The sequence below is a fragment of the Triturus cristatus genome, chromosome 6 (genome assembly GCF_964204655.1).
Source record: "Triturus cristatus chromosome 6, aTriCri1.1, whole genome shotgun sequence".
NCBI classification, from domain to species: Eukaryota; Metazoa; Chordata; class Amphibia; order Caudata; family Salamandridae; genus Triturus; species Triturus cristatus.
This window is the reverse complement of record NC_140589.1, coordinates 771,119,128-771,139,002: the sequence shown is the minus strand read 5'-3', so window position 1 is coordinate 771,139,002 and position 19,875 is coordinate 771,119,128. Positions and strand designations below refer to the sequence as shown.

General features: G+C 43.7%; 1 protein-coding gene across 3 annotated transcripts in view; it reads left to right on the top strand.

Annotated features, from left to right (window-relative positions):
• KPNA5 (karyopherin subunit alpha 5) overlaps positions 1-19,875 on the top strand; it is a 357,927-nt gene that overhangs the window by 268,944 nt on the left and 69,108 nt on the right. For all 3 annotated transcript variants that reach the window (XM_085611310.1, XM_085611309.1, XM_085611311.1), the window contains exon 12: positions 6,508-6,635. In XM_085611310.1, coding sequence (XP_085467436.1) covers positions 6,508-6,635 — 128 coding nt within the window. The remainder of the gene's footprint in view (positions 1-6,507; positions 6,636-19,875) is intronic.

Genomic DNA, 19,875 nt, shown 5'->3' with positions numbered 1-19,875 from the left:
ATGATACAATGGGTACTGGAGGTTTTTGAAAAAGTATTCTTTCTTCCACTCATTCCAGATCAAATACATTTTTGCTACTTGGTGCCAGTTCTTTTGTGTTGAAATTATAGTTGATTGGAGGGTGTTCTGGCACGTCTTCCCTCTGTAGCTCCTCTTTTCGATTCAATCACTATAAATAGCACAGGTAGTGTCTGTCCATACCAACAAGACATCTATGATAGAAAACATGACATCTCCAGGCACGGAAATTCAATTTTGATTAGAAACAATTATTGTTGTATTGAACGGTCCATTAATGTGCTGTTTGCTACTCAACCTGTTGCTGGTCCACAGGGCAAATAATGCAGACGTAAGAGACTATTTTGATTGGCAATTGTGCCTTGGTCCACCTGTGCACCCGGTGCAAAGCCTATCCAAAGTCTAGACCATGTGCAAGGGGTTATTCCCGTACAAGTGCGGGTCGCAGGGCCACGTTATAGGTCACACCCTACCCTCGAAAGCGTCTGTGCACTTTTGAAAGCATCCCATAATAAGATATGTGTAGAAAGGTAGGATCCTTCTGGCATGGTTAAACCCACTTTTTGCCTGGTGTCAATGTGTTTTGGACGACTCTGACTGGAATCCTGCTCATCAGGACCCCTGTCACTGTGCTTTGTTCCTAAATTGGATTATGGTAAGTACTTTGGGATCTTCGCAATTGGCTACTGGTGTACCCTTCTAAGTCCCATTTATATGGTACTAAGGTACCTAGGCCATAGGTACACCAGGGGTCTCCCATGGGCTGCAGCATGTATTGGCCACCCATGAGAGACCACTCAAACTGTAACTACAGGCCTGCCCTTGCAGCTCTTGTAAGTTGGTGTTAGCACCCCTTACGACAGATATAGGTTTTCATATATCTGAGGTCCCTGCACTTAAAACCTGTAGGTCACCCCTAAGACAGGCCTTTCAATCCTGAAGACAGGGTGCTATGTTATAAGTGTGAGGGTACCCTGCATGAGCAGGACACCTACTACAAACCCCAGGGTCGATTCTCAAGGCTTTGCTAGTGCGGTCAGCCATTTAATTCATATAATGTGCATCAAGTCAGTCACAAAATGTCTAACTATATATTGACTGCACCAAAAACAGTCATGTTTGGTATTAAACATGTTGGAATCCTACCCCAACACCGATTCCAGTGTTGGATGTAAGATCCCATGCACTGGGTGGCTCCCCTAGGGTTCCCCCTGTATCCCGGGTACCAGCCTTTCAGGGTCTAACATCGGGATAGTGCTGCTGCCGACCACAGACACGATCCTGCCCTCCTGCTGATGAGCCAAGCTCAAGCAGGGAAGGTAGAACAATAGGTTTCTTGTCACAAGGAGCTGTGACCACCTCCCAGACAGGACTTAGTGTGTTGGGCTGGGAAGGGGGCGCCTGCCAGCGCCACCAGACTGTCTTGAAGTGCCCATTTGGGGCCCTCTTTGCTTACTCCAGTTAGAACTAGTTCAGGGAGCCGTTGACTCCCACTCTGGCGCAACACTGGACAAAGGACATGGGAGTATTCTCACCTTTTTCCAGCCCTGCCTCTGGGAGGGACCTTTAAATCATCCCAACCCTTTCCCTAGGGTATGTAAAGGCTCACCTGTGGGTGCCTCTTCAGATTCGTCGTGGGACAAGATTCAGCCCCAAAACCACTTCAACCTCTACCGTCTGGGCACTTTGGACTTCGTCGGATTTCACCTAGGAACTGAGACTGCACAAAGAAAGACTCCTGCTGCCCCTGGTCGCTTTGTCCTGCCAGTCTTCTGCGTCGTCTGTGCCTGTGCTTCATACAGGTTCTTCTCCAGGCCTGTGGGCATCCAAGACACCCAAAGGAATCTCCCTTGGAGTAAAGGAGTCACTCCCCTGCATCTGCAGGCACCGCCACCAAGCTGACCAGTCTGCTTCTCCTGATGTCCTATGGACTCTGAAAGGCCCAGCAACACAGGTGGTGGTTCTGCAACTCCCTCAAGGCCTGCACTGTCTTCTCGGCAAGTTTTAGGTCAGTATCCCTCGTCTGAACCGCTGGAACAGAACCCTTATGCACTGCGTTGACTTGGCATTGCCAAGGCTTGTTGACTTTGTCCTCCAGAGATCTTATGGCTACAAGAAGCTCCAGCCTCCAGCATCTCTTCCTACCAAGGTCTTTGTTCTCACCGCTTCTTCTGCACTATGGGCCTACATCTTTAGTGAGCTGCTAGAGGCCCTCTTGTGACTCCTGAGCCTTTGGCCTGTGGGTCCTCTTGAGGTTCTTCTTTGGTTTCAATGGGCTCCCCTGCTTGTTCGGGGCCTTCTCTGACTCTCCTGCACTTGGTGAGTCCCTTGGACCTTGCTGGTCCCAACGTTGCACCTTTTTGTTTACCACGTCTGTTGCTAATGCCAAGGGATTTTTGGTGCTTCTGCCAGACACCGACCTCTTGGTTCTTGACTCCAACGTTGGACAGTTTGTGAACAGCTCCTGGTCTTCCACAGCACCGTCTGGTCCCCACAGCTGCAGCGACAAGGTCACCGTCATCACTTCTGCACCTTCCGTCATTAGTGGTCATTGATCTTCTGTGCCTCCTGGTCACTTCCAAGTGGCATAGGCTCTGTCCCCTATGGTTGCAGGTACCCCTCTTCAAGAATCCATCCTTGGATTCCACTGGACTCTTTTACCTTCTTCGTCAGCGGCATCTTCTCTTAAATCCTCCATTGTGATCTACGGCAGTTTCCGACATCACTTCGCACCTATGTACCCAACTTCCCTCATGTTGGTACCCTGGATCCTGGGGTATCCACGGGTGGGGTGACTCTCCAACCTTCTGTCTTCCACTGAGTTTCTACAGGGCCAACTGGGAAGGGTCCTTCTTCTTAAAAACTGCAACCACAACTTTCCCATTGACTTGCATTGAGTACGCAGCTTTGTTTCCACTCTGCACACAGCCTCCATGGGGTTCCTGGTTACTTACCTTGGGTGGTTACTGGTGTCCCCAGCCCTTCTGATTCTTCTGGTCCAAGTATCGACTTTTGTCGCCGTTTGCATTCCACTTCTTTACTATATGGTTTGGTCTCCCCCTGGAGACTTCTGTGTATTTGTGCTTACTTACCTGTTTTACTTTTGAAATATTGTGTGTATTGTGGTAATATCTCGGAGTAGGAGATATACCACTGTGTTAGTGAGTGGGTATTATAAATATACTTATTTTTAGAACTACACTGTGTGGTTCTTTTTCGTTTAACCTACACTATATGATTAGTCCTGGTAAAACAAGCTGCTTAACACTCCTTCTGGACTAAGCCTGAAGGCTGCTCTCCACATCTACCACTTAGAGAGCTGTCTATGTTTGTCTAAGACCACTAAAATCCCCATAAGGGTTGTCTAGATTAGTGCAAGGTCCTTAACCTAGATAAGCGTGCACTAAGCCAGCCTCCTACAATATGTCTGTAACAGTGCTTGGCACATGGTTGGTCCACAGCCCGGGCCTTGCACTCAATATATATTCACATTGCTGAATGGTGTGCATGGTGGGTTGGTTCCACATGGTAGCCAGATCCAGGGCCTGTTTAAGATCAGGTCTTACACCTTACCCCCTTCCCCTAAACCCTGCTGCTCCCAGCTGGTGGCCATATGCAGTGTGTTATGTAGACACCATGCCTGAGCACAGTGTTTGGCAGCATATAGCAGCACATCACTAAATAACAAGACCTACTCAAGCAAAGTGTTCAGGATCCATCATGATGTCTTCACGTAGGAGAAACTTTTCTATGTGAAGACGAAAAGAAGAGGTATGCCATTACACATGTATGCTAACCAAGCAGCTGGTAATATTATGCAGACTGTCCACAGAATTTTGTTTGTACATCAAAGGTGTATAGTCTGGCATACGACTGTTAATTTTGTGAAGTGAAACACACTGGCGCTTTTCAAATCGTAGCCCTGTTCAAGCTCAGTGATTTGGCCATGTGTGAAGTAAAAATGCAACGATTGTACAAATTCACATTTTCTTTAACAATAAAATTGCAAACGTGTCAATGGAAATGTATGAAAGGCACAGATGTCCATGGTGTGCAAATGGGACTTTCATAATTAGGGAGAAACATTGTGAATGTCCATTTACTATTTTGCCTTTGAAGTTAGCCCATTGTGCCTAGGAATGTTTCACTGATACAAAATGTATAAAACTTTTCATTCGTGCACAATTATTCTGCTGACTTTTCTCCTGCAAATAAAACTTGCCTTCCGAATTTTTGTCCTGTAAATTGTAAAATCATATTTTTAGCGATTCTACAAATATGCTAAAGGTTTAGTCTCAATTTTAGGCAGTATGCACGCATTAGTATTTAACTTAATATTTAAAAAGAAAATCATTTTTAAATCTTGAATTTGATCTTGAATTTCTCGGCTTAGACAGCCCATGTGCTGTCTCAAAGACACATGTATTCACTATGTGGCCTTCAACCCGCCCATAGGCTCCCCATTTGCTTGCTCCGTCATTGCTCTCATATTCTTTCTCCCCATTTGTCCATAGCATGCCTCTTCCTGTGGTTAGCCCTCCCGGAGAGCATGGACCAATTACTACTATCCATCCACTGCTCCCATTTTACAACTGTTTTAGGAACTGCTTTTTTCATTGTTGAAGAGCACTTCACACGAGTGCTCATGTTTTCACTTGCTCCAAGCTCTGTTTCTGTAAACAGCCTGTAAATGTTATCTCGTCACATTTGCTGTGCATTCAAAGACTGTCTGTGGAAATGGCCACAGTCATTGCGGTCAGCTCTACAGGGATGCAATGTATCTTATAGGAATCACCATATCCCAGCCTGCTCCGTTCATTCTTTGATTGGACTTAAGATTTTAATTAATTTGCCAATGTCAGCCTTTGTGCTCGACTTGACAGGGTTACAATATGTCTTCCATGAGACATCATACTCGTCGCCGGCTCCTTTCAATTTAAGATCAGACTATAGTTTTTCATTACTATGCTGTCTGTCTGTCTTCATGCTTGGCTTTACAGGGATACAAGGTGCCTTTTATCTTACCCACGGCCCGCTCCAGTTATTTTGTAACGGACTGTTTTTTTCACTAGTGTGTCGATGTCAGTCGACGCGCTTGGCATGCTTGCAATTGTACATTCCCTAGACCGCATCCTACTGGGTGCCATTTTAGGATGAGGCCCCTGAGGGTTCACCAACGTGCACACTGATGCTGCGGTTGGTGGCAGCATCCCGTATATTTAACGGGACTCCTTTGCCACACTTCAATATTTCCGAGCTCGGCAAGGAGATAGTAAGGTTGATTTACTCAACTCCAAATTTCAATGCACGTTTTATGCGCATGTTTTGTTTAGTGAGATTATTTAAACTATAGTTTGGTGGTTGACTGTCACGTTCTTTTAAGTGACTAGGATAACTACATGATTAGGAGAACCACCATTTCCTACTTTCTTGGTTTTAACCCCTTTTTAGCTCTCGGCTAAACAGCACATGCGCTGTCTTAGAGACTGTTGTAGTTGGTTGCCTGCCTGCCGTCCACCTCCACCCATGTTGTGATGCTTGCCCGCTCCTGTGCTGTCTTGCTTATCCCACCCTTGCTGCCATACAAAAATGTGATATGACACAGTCAGCGCTGGCCACGTCAGAGCACTTTTTTCAAGGACTTTCAGCCATGCTGAACAGCAGCCATGCTGCTATACATCATGGCTAAAGACGTTGACAACGCCTATACCTCTCGCATTGCCTACGCTTATTGGCTTTGCCAATGCTGTTTGTTTTTAAATGAATCCAGAAATATTGCGGAAACCATTTATTTCAGTGCCTCCTCTTTACTATTTTGCCTTGCATAGCACATTAAATGTGCTATCTCACTTTAAACTGGTTTGTGTTTTCCTAACATCATACAACCCTTAGGGGCCTGATTACGATCTTGACAGACAGGGTTACTGATATAAATGAACACAAGAACTGAGGCTCTTACAGCACACCATTAAAGCAGATATTTGTCCATAAACAGTAATGGTCAAGTATGTGAGACCCTTGGGTATGTATCCCTATACTGAGAACGAGAAAGATACAACAATATTAATCAGCAAACAGAGATCCTGGTGTGCTGTAAGAGCTTCAGTTCTTGTGTTTAGTTGGTTGCACATTTGTTTGTGCTGACAACACCTTTAGGTAGTAGGTGTTTGGGGCTGATCTAGCACCTGGTTGCTATAATAAAGCAAAATATTTTGACTTTTCACGCTGAATAAGTGACCTACTATATTGTGCTTAGTGAATGTGCAGATATTTCCCTGTAAGGCAACACTACTACCTGTGTGTTTTTGTTAAATGACTGATATAAATGCTCTACCAAAGTACAATTCCATTGTATCCAGTTGAACATGTAATTTGGCAGATAGGATATCCGTCAAGTTTGTGACGGAATATCCTATCCGCCAAGATCATAATCAGGCCCTTAGTGCATTGATGAGTCCAGGTTGATAATATAGTTCTATTCTCTTTCAGGCAGTGATAGATGCAAATATTTTTCCCGTCTTAATTGAAATCCTACAAAAGGCTGAATTCCGAACAAGAAAGGAAGCGGCATGGGCCATCACAAATGCGACATCGGGAGGAACTCCTGATCAAATAAGGTACACAAAGGACTATTTTATCTTCATTTTGAAATTTTACTTTTAGATGTTTACATAGTCAGATTGTTTCCACTGGCAGCTGAAGGGAACGCTTAGAGGCCATAAATTGTTCTTCAAAATAGTGTGACCACTTTTGGAAATTCAGAAGAACGTGTACAGAAAAAAGAACCTAGATCTGATAGCATGAAAAGAGGAGTAACATTCACAGGGAAAGTTTTTTGATGGACCTAGGTATTTATTATTCTTGGGAAGAGGGGTTGGGTGAGCGCCATGAAAAGCAATGAAAGGAGGCTTATTAAGGACTTATTTTGACGTTATAGATTGCTCTATAGGTTCTATAAGTGAGTGCATTCCTGTTAAAAGCTCTTAGCATTCACAAGGTCACGATGGGTAAGCACTGTTTACAAGAGCTCTTATACTAAAACATCCACATTTATTGTTTTACATTACGGAGACCAACAAGTGACGAAGAAGAAGGCTACAGTGGTATATTAAGAGTGATGCACTAGAAGTGTGTTTCATGATACAACAGTATTTCTCTTGCTAGGTGTAAATGGAGATGTTTCTATACAAATACGTTATCAACATTGAGGTCAGAGGATCGCAATATTCCTGATGAACACCTCGTGATAATATATACTCCATTGCACAAGGGCAAAAGCGAAGAGTCAACATTCTTATTAGAGGTGAAATAAAACAAGCACTGGGCAAGCCCTGGGCATACTTACATACCATAGTGGATGCATGTGACAATTTACATAACTCTCATTGCTCGAGGCATGTGTGGCTGTAGATACACATGCTATGCATAAGTCCGCCATCTAGTGTTGGGCCCGATGATTGCAAATTTGTTTTCTTCGAAGAAGTAATTCATGTCACGAGCAATGTTGCCAGATTGGGCTATTTCCCACACAATTGGGCGACATTTTTCCCAATTGTGCGGGAAAAACTCATAGCTGGCGGGGGCTACTTTTTGGGCTTATTTCCAACAGTTGTGCGCAATTTTTTCGCTGGGTCGGCGCCGACACTAAAGCAACTAAGACAACCAGTGGTGGGCAGTGGCATTGTCAGCAGCCAATGAATGCAAAGCGCGCTGCGTGGCTGAGACATCATTGGAGGAGGAGGCAGAGCATGCTAGACATGAAGGCAGCAGTGGTGTGTGTCTGTGTGTGCAGGTGTAAGCGCACCTGCTGCTATTGCCAACTTGCTGGACACAGTCTCTTTGGGCAAGCGTGCTGTCAATCTAGTAGTGCGGGAAAGCGCTACTAATGACGGCCCTGGAAATACTGGATGTCAGGAGCGCCCGACCAGGTGTGCAGCGGTTTCATTGGTGGAGCCGCAGCGCGGAGTTTAGCCGAAACCTCGAAGACAGTATTATTTCAACGGACTCCTGGCAACCCTTGCATGTCTTTTGACGTAAAGGAGACGGCCATCTTTATATGTAAAGCTGTTCTGTTTAGCACAGCAAGTTATTTTAAACATCTACTAAATGGGTTGCTAATGCCCATCAGTTATAAAATTATTTTCTTTGGTAGTCGACGAAATTAAATGTTCAATTTGCCTTATTAACTAACATTCACGTACATAAAGTGTTAGTTCTGTCTAGAATTAAAAACATGTTTTTTAATTCAAGTGCATATATTATATTAGACACTTAGTTAAACGTGTGCATCTTTTTTTCTTAATAAATGTGTACACTTAGCCAAAATAATTGCAGACGAAGATGGCCGTTATGTTTTCTATAGTAGTGGCAACACAGTCGCTTGCCGTTGGTGAAAGCGTCAGCCAATCGGCGTCTGGGGGTGGGGCGCACACTCCTGTCACAGCTTCCCTCCTGCTTGCACAGTTCAGTGACAGTGAGATGCCTGTCCCCCGCGCGCTTTATTAAAAAAGTTACGCGCGCTCGCCTCGCCGCTCTCTTCATCGGAATCAGCGGCGCGTAGGGCCTGTTTCCTAGCAGTTTACCGGCAGCTATGTGCAGAACGAAGAGACCGACCAGCTGTCCTGTTCTCCAGCCTCAGTGAGTACCTGTCAAGCTGGAGGTTAGGTGGGGTGAGGGACTTTCAGTGAATATTAGAGCAGTTTAGGTGTGGTCAGGGACTTCCAGGGTTTGTTACACCGCTTAGAAGCGTTAGGAGTCAGTAGGATCAGGTGATTTGCCTCAGTTTCGTTTTCTTTTCATAGCTTGTCCTTGCTTAAATGAGTGTCATTTCTTATGTTTATCTGATTATATGAACTTAATTTCTTGATTTTGCTCGCAAAAAAGTGTCACTCTTAGTGTCATACATTTAACAGTTGAATGTCATTCATAAGTACTCTGAAACCTTGAAAATGTCACACCTAAGCACTCTTAAAACGTGGCAACTATGCAGTCTGTTTTCATGTTGAATAGTGCCCTTCCATTTCTGGTGCTTTACAATAGTTTTAAGATCTTTGTAGAGATTCTCGTTGCTGAAATGGCTGTAATTTGTTATATATGTTTCCCTCATCTTCGTTACTTGATTTTTGCTTGCGAGAAAGTGTCACTCATAGTCATTGAATGTCACTCATAATTACACTGAAATTATGAAAATATCACACATAAGCAATCTGAAACCTTGGCAGCTATGCACTGTGTCACTTTTCTCGCGGGTCTCAGACTGTCAGACCTGGCCTGGTGGTGCAGCCCTGTGCTGCTGTGGCCGTCGACTAATGGGGCCTGGCCGCAGCATGTACAAGCAAGCACAAATTGAAGTAAGTTCATTTATAGTAAGAGTAGGAATGAGTGCTATATGATAAGTAAAGCACTCTGAATCAGAAGTTCTGTATCGACTTGTTATCTTTTATGTGAACATTTGCTGTTGTAAACTGTTCTGATAACTTTGGATCTAGCTATTGCTATATAATAATCTCAAATAAGTGGTTTCTGATGACTATCTCTGCATAATTTGAGAGTTGCGAGTTTGGGCTGGTTTTTGGGCTGGAACTGGTCTGGTTGGGCTTATTTTGGACTTATATTTGAGGGGCTTTGGGCTTGGGACGGGTCTAAAAATCTGGCAACACTGGTCACGAGGTAAGGTGATTCCATTGTTAGATTGTTTTTTGCCGACAACGGATTCTGATGTACTCTCGCTCTCCGGTTCGAGATAGTCTGGGGTTCCCTTCGTATCACCGTTAGGTATCTAACCGAAGGTATAGTCTCGGTCGGGTAGAGTTTTCTTGCAACTCGAGCTTGGAATCAATTCCTTGATTTCAATTTCTAGATTTGCCTTAGTGGCCTTCGGGCCATGCCTATTTGGGTCCTTTCCTATCATTTAGCTCCACCCAAAAATGAGCTGCTAATGGAACACACTCCGTTCCGCTTCTGTCCGAACTGCCACTTATACCCCCCATACCCATCAACACTCGGTTTGTAACTTATGCCTCTCGTCTGGCCATCAAGAAGACACTTGTGAGGTATAAAAAGACACTTCGGGACCGACGTGCACAGCGTCTAGAAATGCAGCGCAGAGACTATCCTCCAGATATCTTTGGCCAGTCAGAAGAGGAAGTCTTCTTCCATACAGGACTTCGATTTCCAGTCGAACACAGAACAAGTTCCAGTTCACAGGCAGTATTCCGAAGATCATTGGACCGTGAATATAATCACCCCTGATCCTAAACCCCCAAAAATCATCTCCGACCGATAAAAATGCTCACGAACCGACACTGCAGAAAAGCCGTGGCCACAGCTCTATCGATTAAAAGCTGCATCTGAGCCTTCGCACCAAACCATACCATCAGGTTCTGAGGCCACAGCTCACAGCTCTTCGGCTCCGACCACTCCAGCACCAAAATCTAAACAGGCATTGGCAGCGAAATGTTACACTTCTGATCCTTGAGACAATGCAAGAACGGCTTGATCTGCAACAAAAAACTTTACAAATTCAGCCTCTAACAAAAAAGATTATCCTACAATCAACATCAAAAAGACACCTGTCTTTCAAGGAAGTCATTTCTGATCCTGTTATGGCTCCAAAAAAGAGCGAAAAGGACATTGTCACAAGCCTTCTACATATGCCTATTCCTACCTCTCCCACTCCACCATCATCTTCTCACACTAGTCACCACAACAGTTGGAGGATGGCAACATTACATCACACACACATTCAGCCACTAGGGATGACCAGGATGATATGGGAGAAGTTAGACAACCTACAGACCCTTGGGATGGATATGATATAGACCCACGGGAGGATACAGACCCTAACCTCTGCCCAGCACTTTCATCCCCACTAGATGATGCTGCAGCTTATCAAGATTTAATAGCTAGAGCTGTAGACCAAGTGCTTTTACATAAAGACCAAATAGAAGATTACTTCCTTTTTGACACTATTCGATCGGCACAAAGGGCTTCTCAATATTTACCCATGTTTAAAGGAGTTGTATGCCACTCTGATGATGGTTTTTGAAGATCCTGTAAGGGCAAGAATTATAACTTCAGGAACAGACAAAAAGTATAAGGCAGCACAATCTGACCTCATATACTTCAAAGGTTAATTAACACCTGACTCAGTGGTTGCTAATGCAAGAAAAAGGGCACATTCATAGACTGCAGGGGATGCAAGATGGAGGGGCTCCTCCAACATCTCCCAGACGAATATAAAAAGAGGGGGTATGAACTAGTTAATGAGGGAAAACTTAATAAAAATAATTCCATTAAATGTGCTCAGGACTCTGCTGATACAGCAGCAAGAGGAATTAACACTAGTCTCCTCTTGCGCAGACATGCATGGCTCTCTGTTTCAGGATTCGAAATAAAGGTTCAACAGGCTGACTTTAATCTATCTTTTGATAAGGAACACTTTTTTGGACTACAAGTAGATGTAGCACTCGAAAAAATTAAGGAAGACACTGATGTCTCAAAATCTAGGGGTGCCTTTCAAACACCCTCATTTCATGGGTCCTTTCGTTACCCTAATTTCAAGCAACGTGGGAAAGTTGCATCAACAGATACCTCAGGTAAACATTATAAAAACCAAGGTGAGGCAACATCCTCTAAAACCTTCTACAAAGACATTTATAGGGGAAATAGTTTGAGAAGTCGCAGAAGGGTAAATAATACCCATATCGCAAACACTTCCTCCAAACAACTACTCCCTTACTATTACCCATAATCATTTAACACCTGTCGGGGGATGTCTACAGCAATTTTTCACAGAATGGAAAACATTTACAACAGATTATTGTGATCTCCAACATGGCTACTGTTTAGAGCTTGTCAAAACCCCTCCAAATATTCCACTAAAAAAACGCACTCTCCCAAGCAACACCAAATTCTGCTCAAGCAGGAAATAGCTCTCCTGCTCAAAGGAGCCATATATATAGTATAACATGAATATCAAGGAACATGAGTATATTCACTATGCTTTCTATTTCCTAAAAAAAAGACCGGTCACTAAGACCCATTTTGTATCTCAAACCCCTAAATCATTGCATTCTTTTGGAACATTTCCACTTGGTTACCCCGCAGGAAGGTATACCCCTGTTACAGCAAGGCGACTTCATGTCTGCATTAGCCCTCAAAGACCCTTACTTCCATATAGCAATGAATCCTGCCCATCGCAAATACCTACGGTTTGTCTTTCAACAACAACACTATAAGTTCAAAGTGCTTCCATTCGAAGTCACCACCGGTATTCACAAAATGCCTAGCGGTAGTTGCAGTACATCTACGCAGAGAAAGCATTTGTATATTCCCTTACTTGAACGATTGGCTCATAAAAGCCAGCAACTCTTACATTTGCAATCTACATACCAAAAATATAAACTACTACATCGTCTAGGGTTTACCATCAAAGTGCCAAAATCACATCTTTAACTATTGCAAATACAGCCATACTTAGGAGTAATTCTAAACACTCAATAGGGGTTAGCATTCCCAAATATAGTCAGAATTCAAAACATTCTAGCACTAATACAACAGTTTCGAACAGGGAATCAGCTCACAGTCAGGACAGTAATGCGCCTTTTAGGTATGATGGCATCCTGCGTTGGAATAGTCTTACATGCACGGCTTCCAATGAGACCACTGCAAGAATGTCTTTCACAACAGTGGAATCGATCACAAGGTCAAATGAGCAATCTAGTGTTGGTAAACAGCCGCACACATCTCCCTCTGCAATGGTGGAACTCACAGTACCTTTCCAAGGGCGTCCGTTTCTAGACCCAGTTCCCCAAGCCATTCTTACAGCAAATGCTTCCCTGACAGCTTGGGAGCCCTTCTGCAAGATCTAACGATTCATAATATAGGGGAGCCCAAATATCGGGGTCTACACATCAATTGCCTAGAGCTTCAAGCTGTTCACCTAGCATTGAAAGTGTTCCTAACTCACCTAAGCAACAAATATGTACTGGTTTGGACAGACAACATGGACAACTATGTACTATCTGCAAAAACGGGGGGTGGGGGGGGGACACTCTCTGCAGTTATCACACCTAGAACAAGCTATCTGCCTCTTATCAGTACATCAGAACAGTCATCTTCTAGCAGAACATGTACCGGGATAAGCAATGAAGTTGCAGATCTCCTCAGCAGGACGCAGCAACAAGTACACAAGTGGGAACTCGACCCCCAAATACTACAACCATACTTCCAGAAATGTTGGTTTCCACAAATAGACCGATTTGCAAGACTAGAAAATGCTAAGTGCCAAAGCTTCGCCTCCAGGTTCCCACACTCATTGTACAAACTCAATGCCCTAAGGATGCACTGGTCAGGGATATTTGCCTATGCTTTTCCTCCCTCTCCCACAACTTCCATTTGTGGTCCGAAGGCTCAGGCAAACCTCTCTCACCCTAATTCTCATAGCCCCAACATGGTCTTGGCATCCATGGTTCACAACACTACTAGAACTCTCATAAGTTCCTCACGATAAACATCCCTCAACCTGGACCTTCTCACGCATAACCATGGTGAAATCAGACATCCCGATCCCAAGGACATGAACCTTGTCATATGGCTCCTGAAGTCATAGAATTTGGATATCTAAACCTTCCACAATAGTGTATGGGTATTCTTAAAGAAGCTTGTAAACCTACAACTAGAAAATGTAACTCCGCTAAATGGGAAAGATTTGTGTTCTATTGCCATAAGCAAAATGTTAATCCTTTACTGGCAACTGTACAAACAATTGTCTGTTATCTCTTGCATCTTCAAACATAAGGATTAGCATACTCTTCAATACGTCTATACCTTGCTACAAAATAGACATTTGTCTTTATTCAAAATTCCAGTCATTAAAGCTTTCATGGAAGGAATTAAAAGAGTAATTCCTCCCAAACTCCCACTAGCCCCAATGTGTAATTTAAGCATTGTGCTAACAAGGCTAATGGGCCCTCCATTTTAGCCACTACATTCATGCCAACTACAATACTTGTCTTGGAAAGTAGCATTATTAATAGCCATCACTTCACTAAGATGTGTCAGTGCGATCCAAGCATTAACCCTAGAAGAACCATTCTTCCAACTTTATAGGGACAAAGTTGTGCTCAGAACAAACCCAAAATTTCTCCCCAAAGTAATCTCTCCCGCCCATAATAATCAATCTATAGAATTACTTGTCTTCTTTCCTCGACCTGATTCAGTGGCAGAATAGGCTCTACATACTTTGGATGACAAAAGAGCCTTAAAATATTATATCGACAGAACAAAAACATTTAGAAAAACAAATCAATTATTTGTTGCTTTTTCACATCCACACATTGGAAAGCCAATTTCAAAGAATGGAATTTCCAGTTAGATTGTTGAATGTATTCGAACTTGTTATGCTAAAGCAAAAATACTTACCAGTTCTCGATAGAGTGCACTCAACTTGAAAAGTAGAAGCTTCTGTGGCCTTTTTAGGGAACATACTTATTGTATACATCTGCAAAGCAGCAACATGGTCCACACCACACATTTTCACAAAACATTATTGTGTGGATGTTTCAGCACGTCAACAAGTTTATGTTGGACAAGCTGTACTACATACCCTATTTCAAACAACTACGACCCCTGGGCTAGCCACTACTTGGGTAAATGGACTGCTTTACAGTCTACGCGCTGCATGTGTATCTACAGCCACGCATGCCTCAAACAGATTGTTACTTGTACTGTAAGCATCTGTTCTTGGCATGTAGTGCTGTAGATTCACATGCACCCTCCCAACTCTCCAGACGCCTGTGTAGGTCGCAGTTCACTATTTTACATCGCTTTTATTTACATTTCGTGCATGAACATCACAAATATAATTATTTTAACTCTGTTCTCAACCGCAATCTGAAAAAAACTATCTAAAAATGGAGAAGATGCCCATACACAGTATCACCGAAAGGAGGAGTCACCTTACCTTGTGACTCTAAAGATTTCTTTGAAGAAAAACAACTTGCAATCATCTGAGCCCAACACTAGATGGCAGACGTATGCACAGCATGTGAATATGCAGCACTACATGCCAAGAACAGATGCTTACAGAGTAACACAATCCTTATCATCATAGGGAGTGTTTTAGCCTTTTTGTAATGTGTACCTTATAGAGGAAAGTGTGACCTCTATCACTGAGCCTCAAACTAAATGTTATTTTTAAAAAAAGCAAAGGGCCATTACGAAATTTGAGTATAAAAATATGAATGTTTTTTAATGTAAAATATTTTTCATATGGAATTGTGACACTATGTGTGATGATGGATGCAGTTCGTTAATAAATACCCATTGATGGTAGAAATGTATATATGTCGGAATTAAGTAATTGTTTACTGGTCTTTGCTTTAATAAGGAACTTTTTTGTCATAATGTTATTTCCCTGAAACCCAAAAAGGTTCTTAAATGGACAAATTCCTATAACGGATACAGGCTTTTGACTCAAAACATCTTGATTCCTCCAGTTTAGTTAGTCATAAGGTCAAATAGTGGGGGATTTAATGGCTAATATGAATGGCTGGGTTTGTAAATGGATTTAGTGCCACCATTAAAGCATTTTTTCCCATTTTTGGAAGAGACAGACCATATCATGCAATTTCAAATAATTTACAAGCCACAATCTGAAGCTATTAAGAGGCTTGTTTAAAAAGCGCGTATCTGTTGGTTATTGTCATAATGTACGTATTGTAGTGACCTAGAACACAACAAGGCACTGCACCTTCTGGCGATCTAATGTTATGCATTTTATTATTATGCATAATCCGCAGAAACGCAGGGAACCTCATTTGCACCGTTGCACCTAATGTTCTAAATTTGTCCATCCTTTGGCCAAGTTCCCACTGTCGCTCCAAGGTAGATTTGGAGAGGTCGGACCAAACTTCATAAGAAAAATCTGGGCCCTGTAATGATTTAACTTTCAATGCCGAGTTTAAGATCAATTATTTGAGGGTATATGTATTGAAATTAATCCAAATTTTCCTAGGTTTAGATCTGCCGGGATTTAACCGAAAAGGATCTCTATGTATCCGCTGAATATCTTTCATCAGAGCCTCAGATGTCTCGTCTAGTTTTAAAGAGTCTTTTAGCAAGGAGACAACGAAAGATTTAAGATCCCCCCCTTCTTTGCCCTCCGGCACCTTAAGGAGACGAAGATTATTACGACGGGAGTAATTTTCCAAAGATTCAACCCTTTCCCGCAGAGCGTCCCCTTCCTTATGGAGATCTTGAATTTTTGCATCTGCTGACTCCAAGGTGCTCTTAACTATCCCCACTGAGCCTTCCAGAGATTCAGTTCTTGCATAGAGTCCGTCGACTTTCCTCTCCAAATTTTCGCAAGCCGCCCGAATCTCATTCTGATTTCCATTAGAGACCTGAAACCCGTTCCTGATCTCTTCCCTCATAGAAGTGAGGATATCTTCTAGTGACATTTCCCCTCCCTTCAGCCTCCCTGCCACAACGATCTCACTCTGAATAGTAAGCGAAGGAGGGCGGGGAACCGTGGAGTTTGCGGGCCCCGATATATCAGCTTCTAAACTCATCTTATCAACCGCTCTGGGGGGGGGAAGTAACAAGGACCTCACCAAGCATTTGCTGTCCCCCTGTAGTGGCTACCTCCCCTGAGAAAAGAGTTGGGGCTGGGACCGGCGCCGGAGCTGAAAAAGACGAAGAACCTGGGGAAGGTTCGGTCATAGTGATGACTTGAGAGGGAGACTGGAATGTGGGAACAGCCGGAGGGTATATATCTAAAACCTGAGGCAGCACATTGAAGAATGAGCGCAATGAGGGGGTAATGCGACCTAGGGTGTGGTCCTTTATTGCCCCTCTCGATGGGCCCCTTCTCTGGGGTCCTCGACACGAATATGCACTTGAAACTGCCTCCACATTACTGGACCCTCGCCTTTGACTAAGGCTATGCCTACCCTCCTCCTCCACAGGGTCTTCACTCGCTGCAAAACTAGAGCTTGGAACTTGCCTGGAGGTCCCAGGGAACCCCCCCAAACCTTGCTGGCTAGATGAACCTCTGGGGCCTCTTCCCTTCACTTTGCCCTTTATAGCCTTTTTAGCCACTTGTTTCTTTGACTGAGGCTTACCGAGTGTCAGGGGAACACTCACCTTGCCTTTGGCTGTGTCTCCTGCCCTAATTACCCCATCCACAGGGCAGTTTTTGTCAACTGCTGCCTCCAAGTCCGTTGCGACGTCTCTGTCCCCCGTAGACTCCGTATTCTCCCCAGGAGGAAACGGACTGTAGAACGCTGCTATACTTGTTCTGCCCCTGCCGCTGGTACCCCGGAAGAGGCCGCCAGCTGCCGCTCTGCGGCCGCGCCTCAGCTCCACAGCTGCACGAAGCCAGCGAGGCAGCAACACGGGCTGAAGGGGCAGGGAAACCGCGCCGGGACACATCGGCTACGCGCCAGTACCGGCACAGAATTCAAAGGTGAGTGGAGAAAAAGACCAGTATCTGGCAGCAAGGAAGGCCCTGAAGTCACGCTTGGTGGCCCTCCGACCTATTACAGCAAACGCCGGGTGTGATAAGGAGGGGTGCGAGGACACGGACACAGACGTGCGCACCGCCTAGCCTGCGGCCGCCATGTTCTCCGACTCTTTGGCATAACATTAGATCGCCAGAAGACGCGGATCAATTACTGGACTCTATTAAGGCCTCAATGGGCGGTCCTTAGTTGGTCGCTGTAATATTTCGAGTAATGACCGGCATCGGGTCAGTTCTCTTTTTCCCCTTTTTTTTTTTTGATATATATCAGATATATATCGGATGCTGGATCATTCAACTATTCTTCATATCTGGCCCTAGGACTAGGGAAAGAAGGCAGAGGGGAAAGCAGGGAAAGGAGGGAGTGGAGGGAGTGGAAAAGAGGGGAAGGTGAAAGGAGGGAAATAAAAAAAATAAAAAATAAATAAATAAAATTAAATTAAATATATACACTAATCTAGCTTCCCTACACTATTTGTAGGGGAGAAGAAAAAGGAGTGGGAAAAAAATAAAAATTAAAAAAACAAACATACACATCATGTATATCACAGCAAAACTAAAAGCTATAAGTTACAAGTTTAGAGTAGTTTTTTTTTAACTTTTTCTAACATTTTACTTTTTTAATTCTTCTTTTCTCCGACAAGAAGTTTTAGTTTCGTTGGGTGTGTAAGGGGGTGTGAGGGGGGGCGAGGACGGATTGAGGACGTCAAACTGGCTATACAGCTTGCCAGTTTAAGCTGGGAGGGGTTCTCTAGGGGTGGTGCGGGAGGGGACAGAGGGAAGGGGGCACTGGGTGTAAGGGGGAAAGGGGAAAAAATTAAAAATGGTCCTCAAAAGCCAACCTTCTTTGGCTGTTCTTTTTGGGTAGGAGAGGGGGAGGTGTCATCACTTTACTGTCAGACCATCTTTACTTCTGAGGCAGGGATTTGTGATGTAGGTTTGGCCAGCGGGTTGGGGAGGTCACAGGGGGCGAACGGTCTGATATGAGCTCACTGCATTTCTTATCCTGGAATGTCAATGGCCTGCGCTGGAAGGTTAGAAGAGACCGTATCCTACAATACTTAAGGGACTCTCCCGCGCAGGTCATTGCCTTACAGGAGACACATCTTCTTAAAACTGAGATCACGGATATTTTAAAAAATCAGAAATGGATTGATAATTGGGTTGCCACAGACCAATCAGCAAATATAAGAGGGACTGTCTATTTTTAAAAAGAATGTCAATGCTAAAATATTAGAGCATAAGGAGGATCGCAGTGGTAGATGGCTTATGTTAAGAGTCTCATTAGGTGGAGCGATTTACTCATTGATTAATTATTATGGTCCAAACCAAGATGACCCCTCGTATCTAGACCTTATTCGAAATCACTTGCTAAATCTAAATGACCCTATTATTTGGTGTGCTGAATCAACAACTCGATAAGTCCCCAAACTCGAGGGCCAGCGTGGCTTCTAAATCCCGGCAAATCCTAATGTCAATAATGGCACAACTGGGTTTAGCCGACATATGGAAGGAGAGGGCGGGGAACAAATTGGGAGTTTCTTTTTGGAATCTTAAATACAAGCACAGATCAAGAATTGATTATGCTCTGTTCAGCTATTGCCTTAAAGACTCATTAATGGAGATATCATATCTTCCCTCTCACCTCTCCGATCATTCTGCTATCTCTTTTACTTTGAAGTTAGGCCAGCGGTCAGGACATGTGTCTTGGTCATTCGACCGGTCCATCCTTCATGATGAGGACGAAATTAGTTTTCTAATAGCTGAAACTACGTTTTTTTTAGAAGTGAATCTAGATTCTACCTCAATTCCCATTGTATGGGATGCTCTGAAGGCTTTTTGGAGAGGAAACATTACTTCTAGAGCCTCCCAGAGAAGGAAGTTATACAGGGAAAAGATCACAAACATAGAAGCCGAAATGAAATACATTGAACAGCAACTCAGTACCTCTATAGGCTCAATTAGTCAGCAAGGAAAATTAGCCCACTTAAAAACACAATTGGAGTGTATTTTACAGGAAAGGGTTGCTAGCAGATGGGAGGCAAGTAAAAATTCCCATTTTGAGTTCGGGGAAGCAGCTGGGAGGATGCTAGCGTGGAAAATAAAAGCAGACCAAGCAAAAAAATATATTAGACAGATAAAGTTGGAAGGCGATCAAAGTCCTCTTACGGCCACCTCTGATATAGGCAGAGCATTTCAGGAATTTTTTCAGGCCATCTACAAAGATGATATCACTGATGATCCTTTTGTAAGGAATTCTTGGTTAGATAAAATACCCCTGCCGAGTCTCACCCAGCTCCAAAGCAGCTACTTGGATTCAGAAATAACCGAGA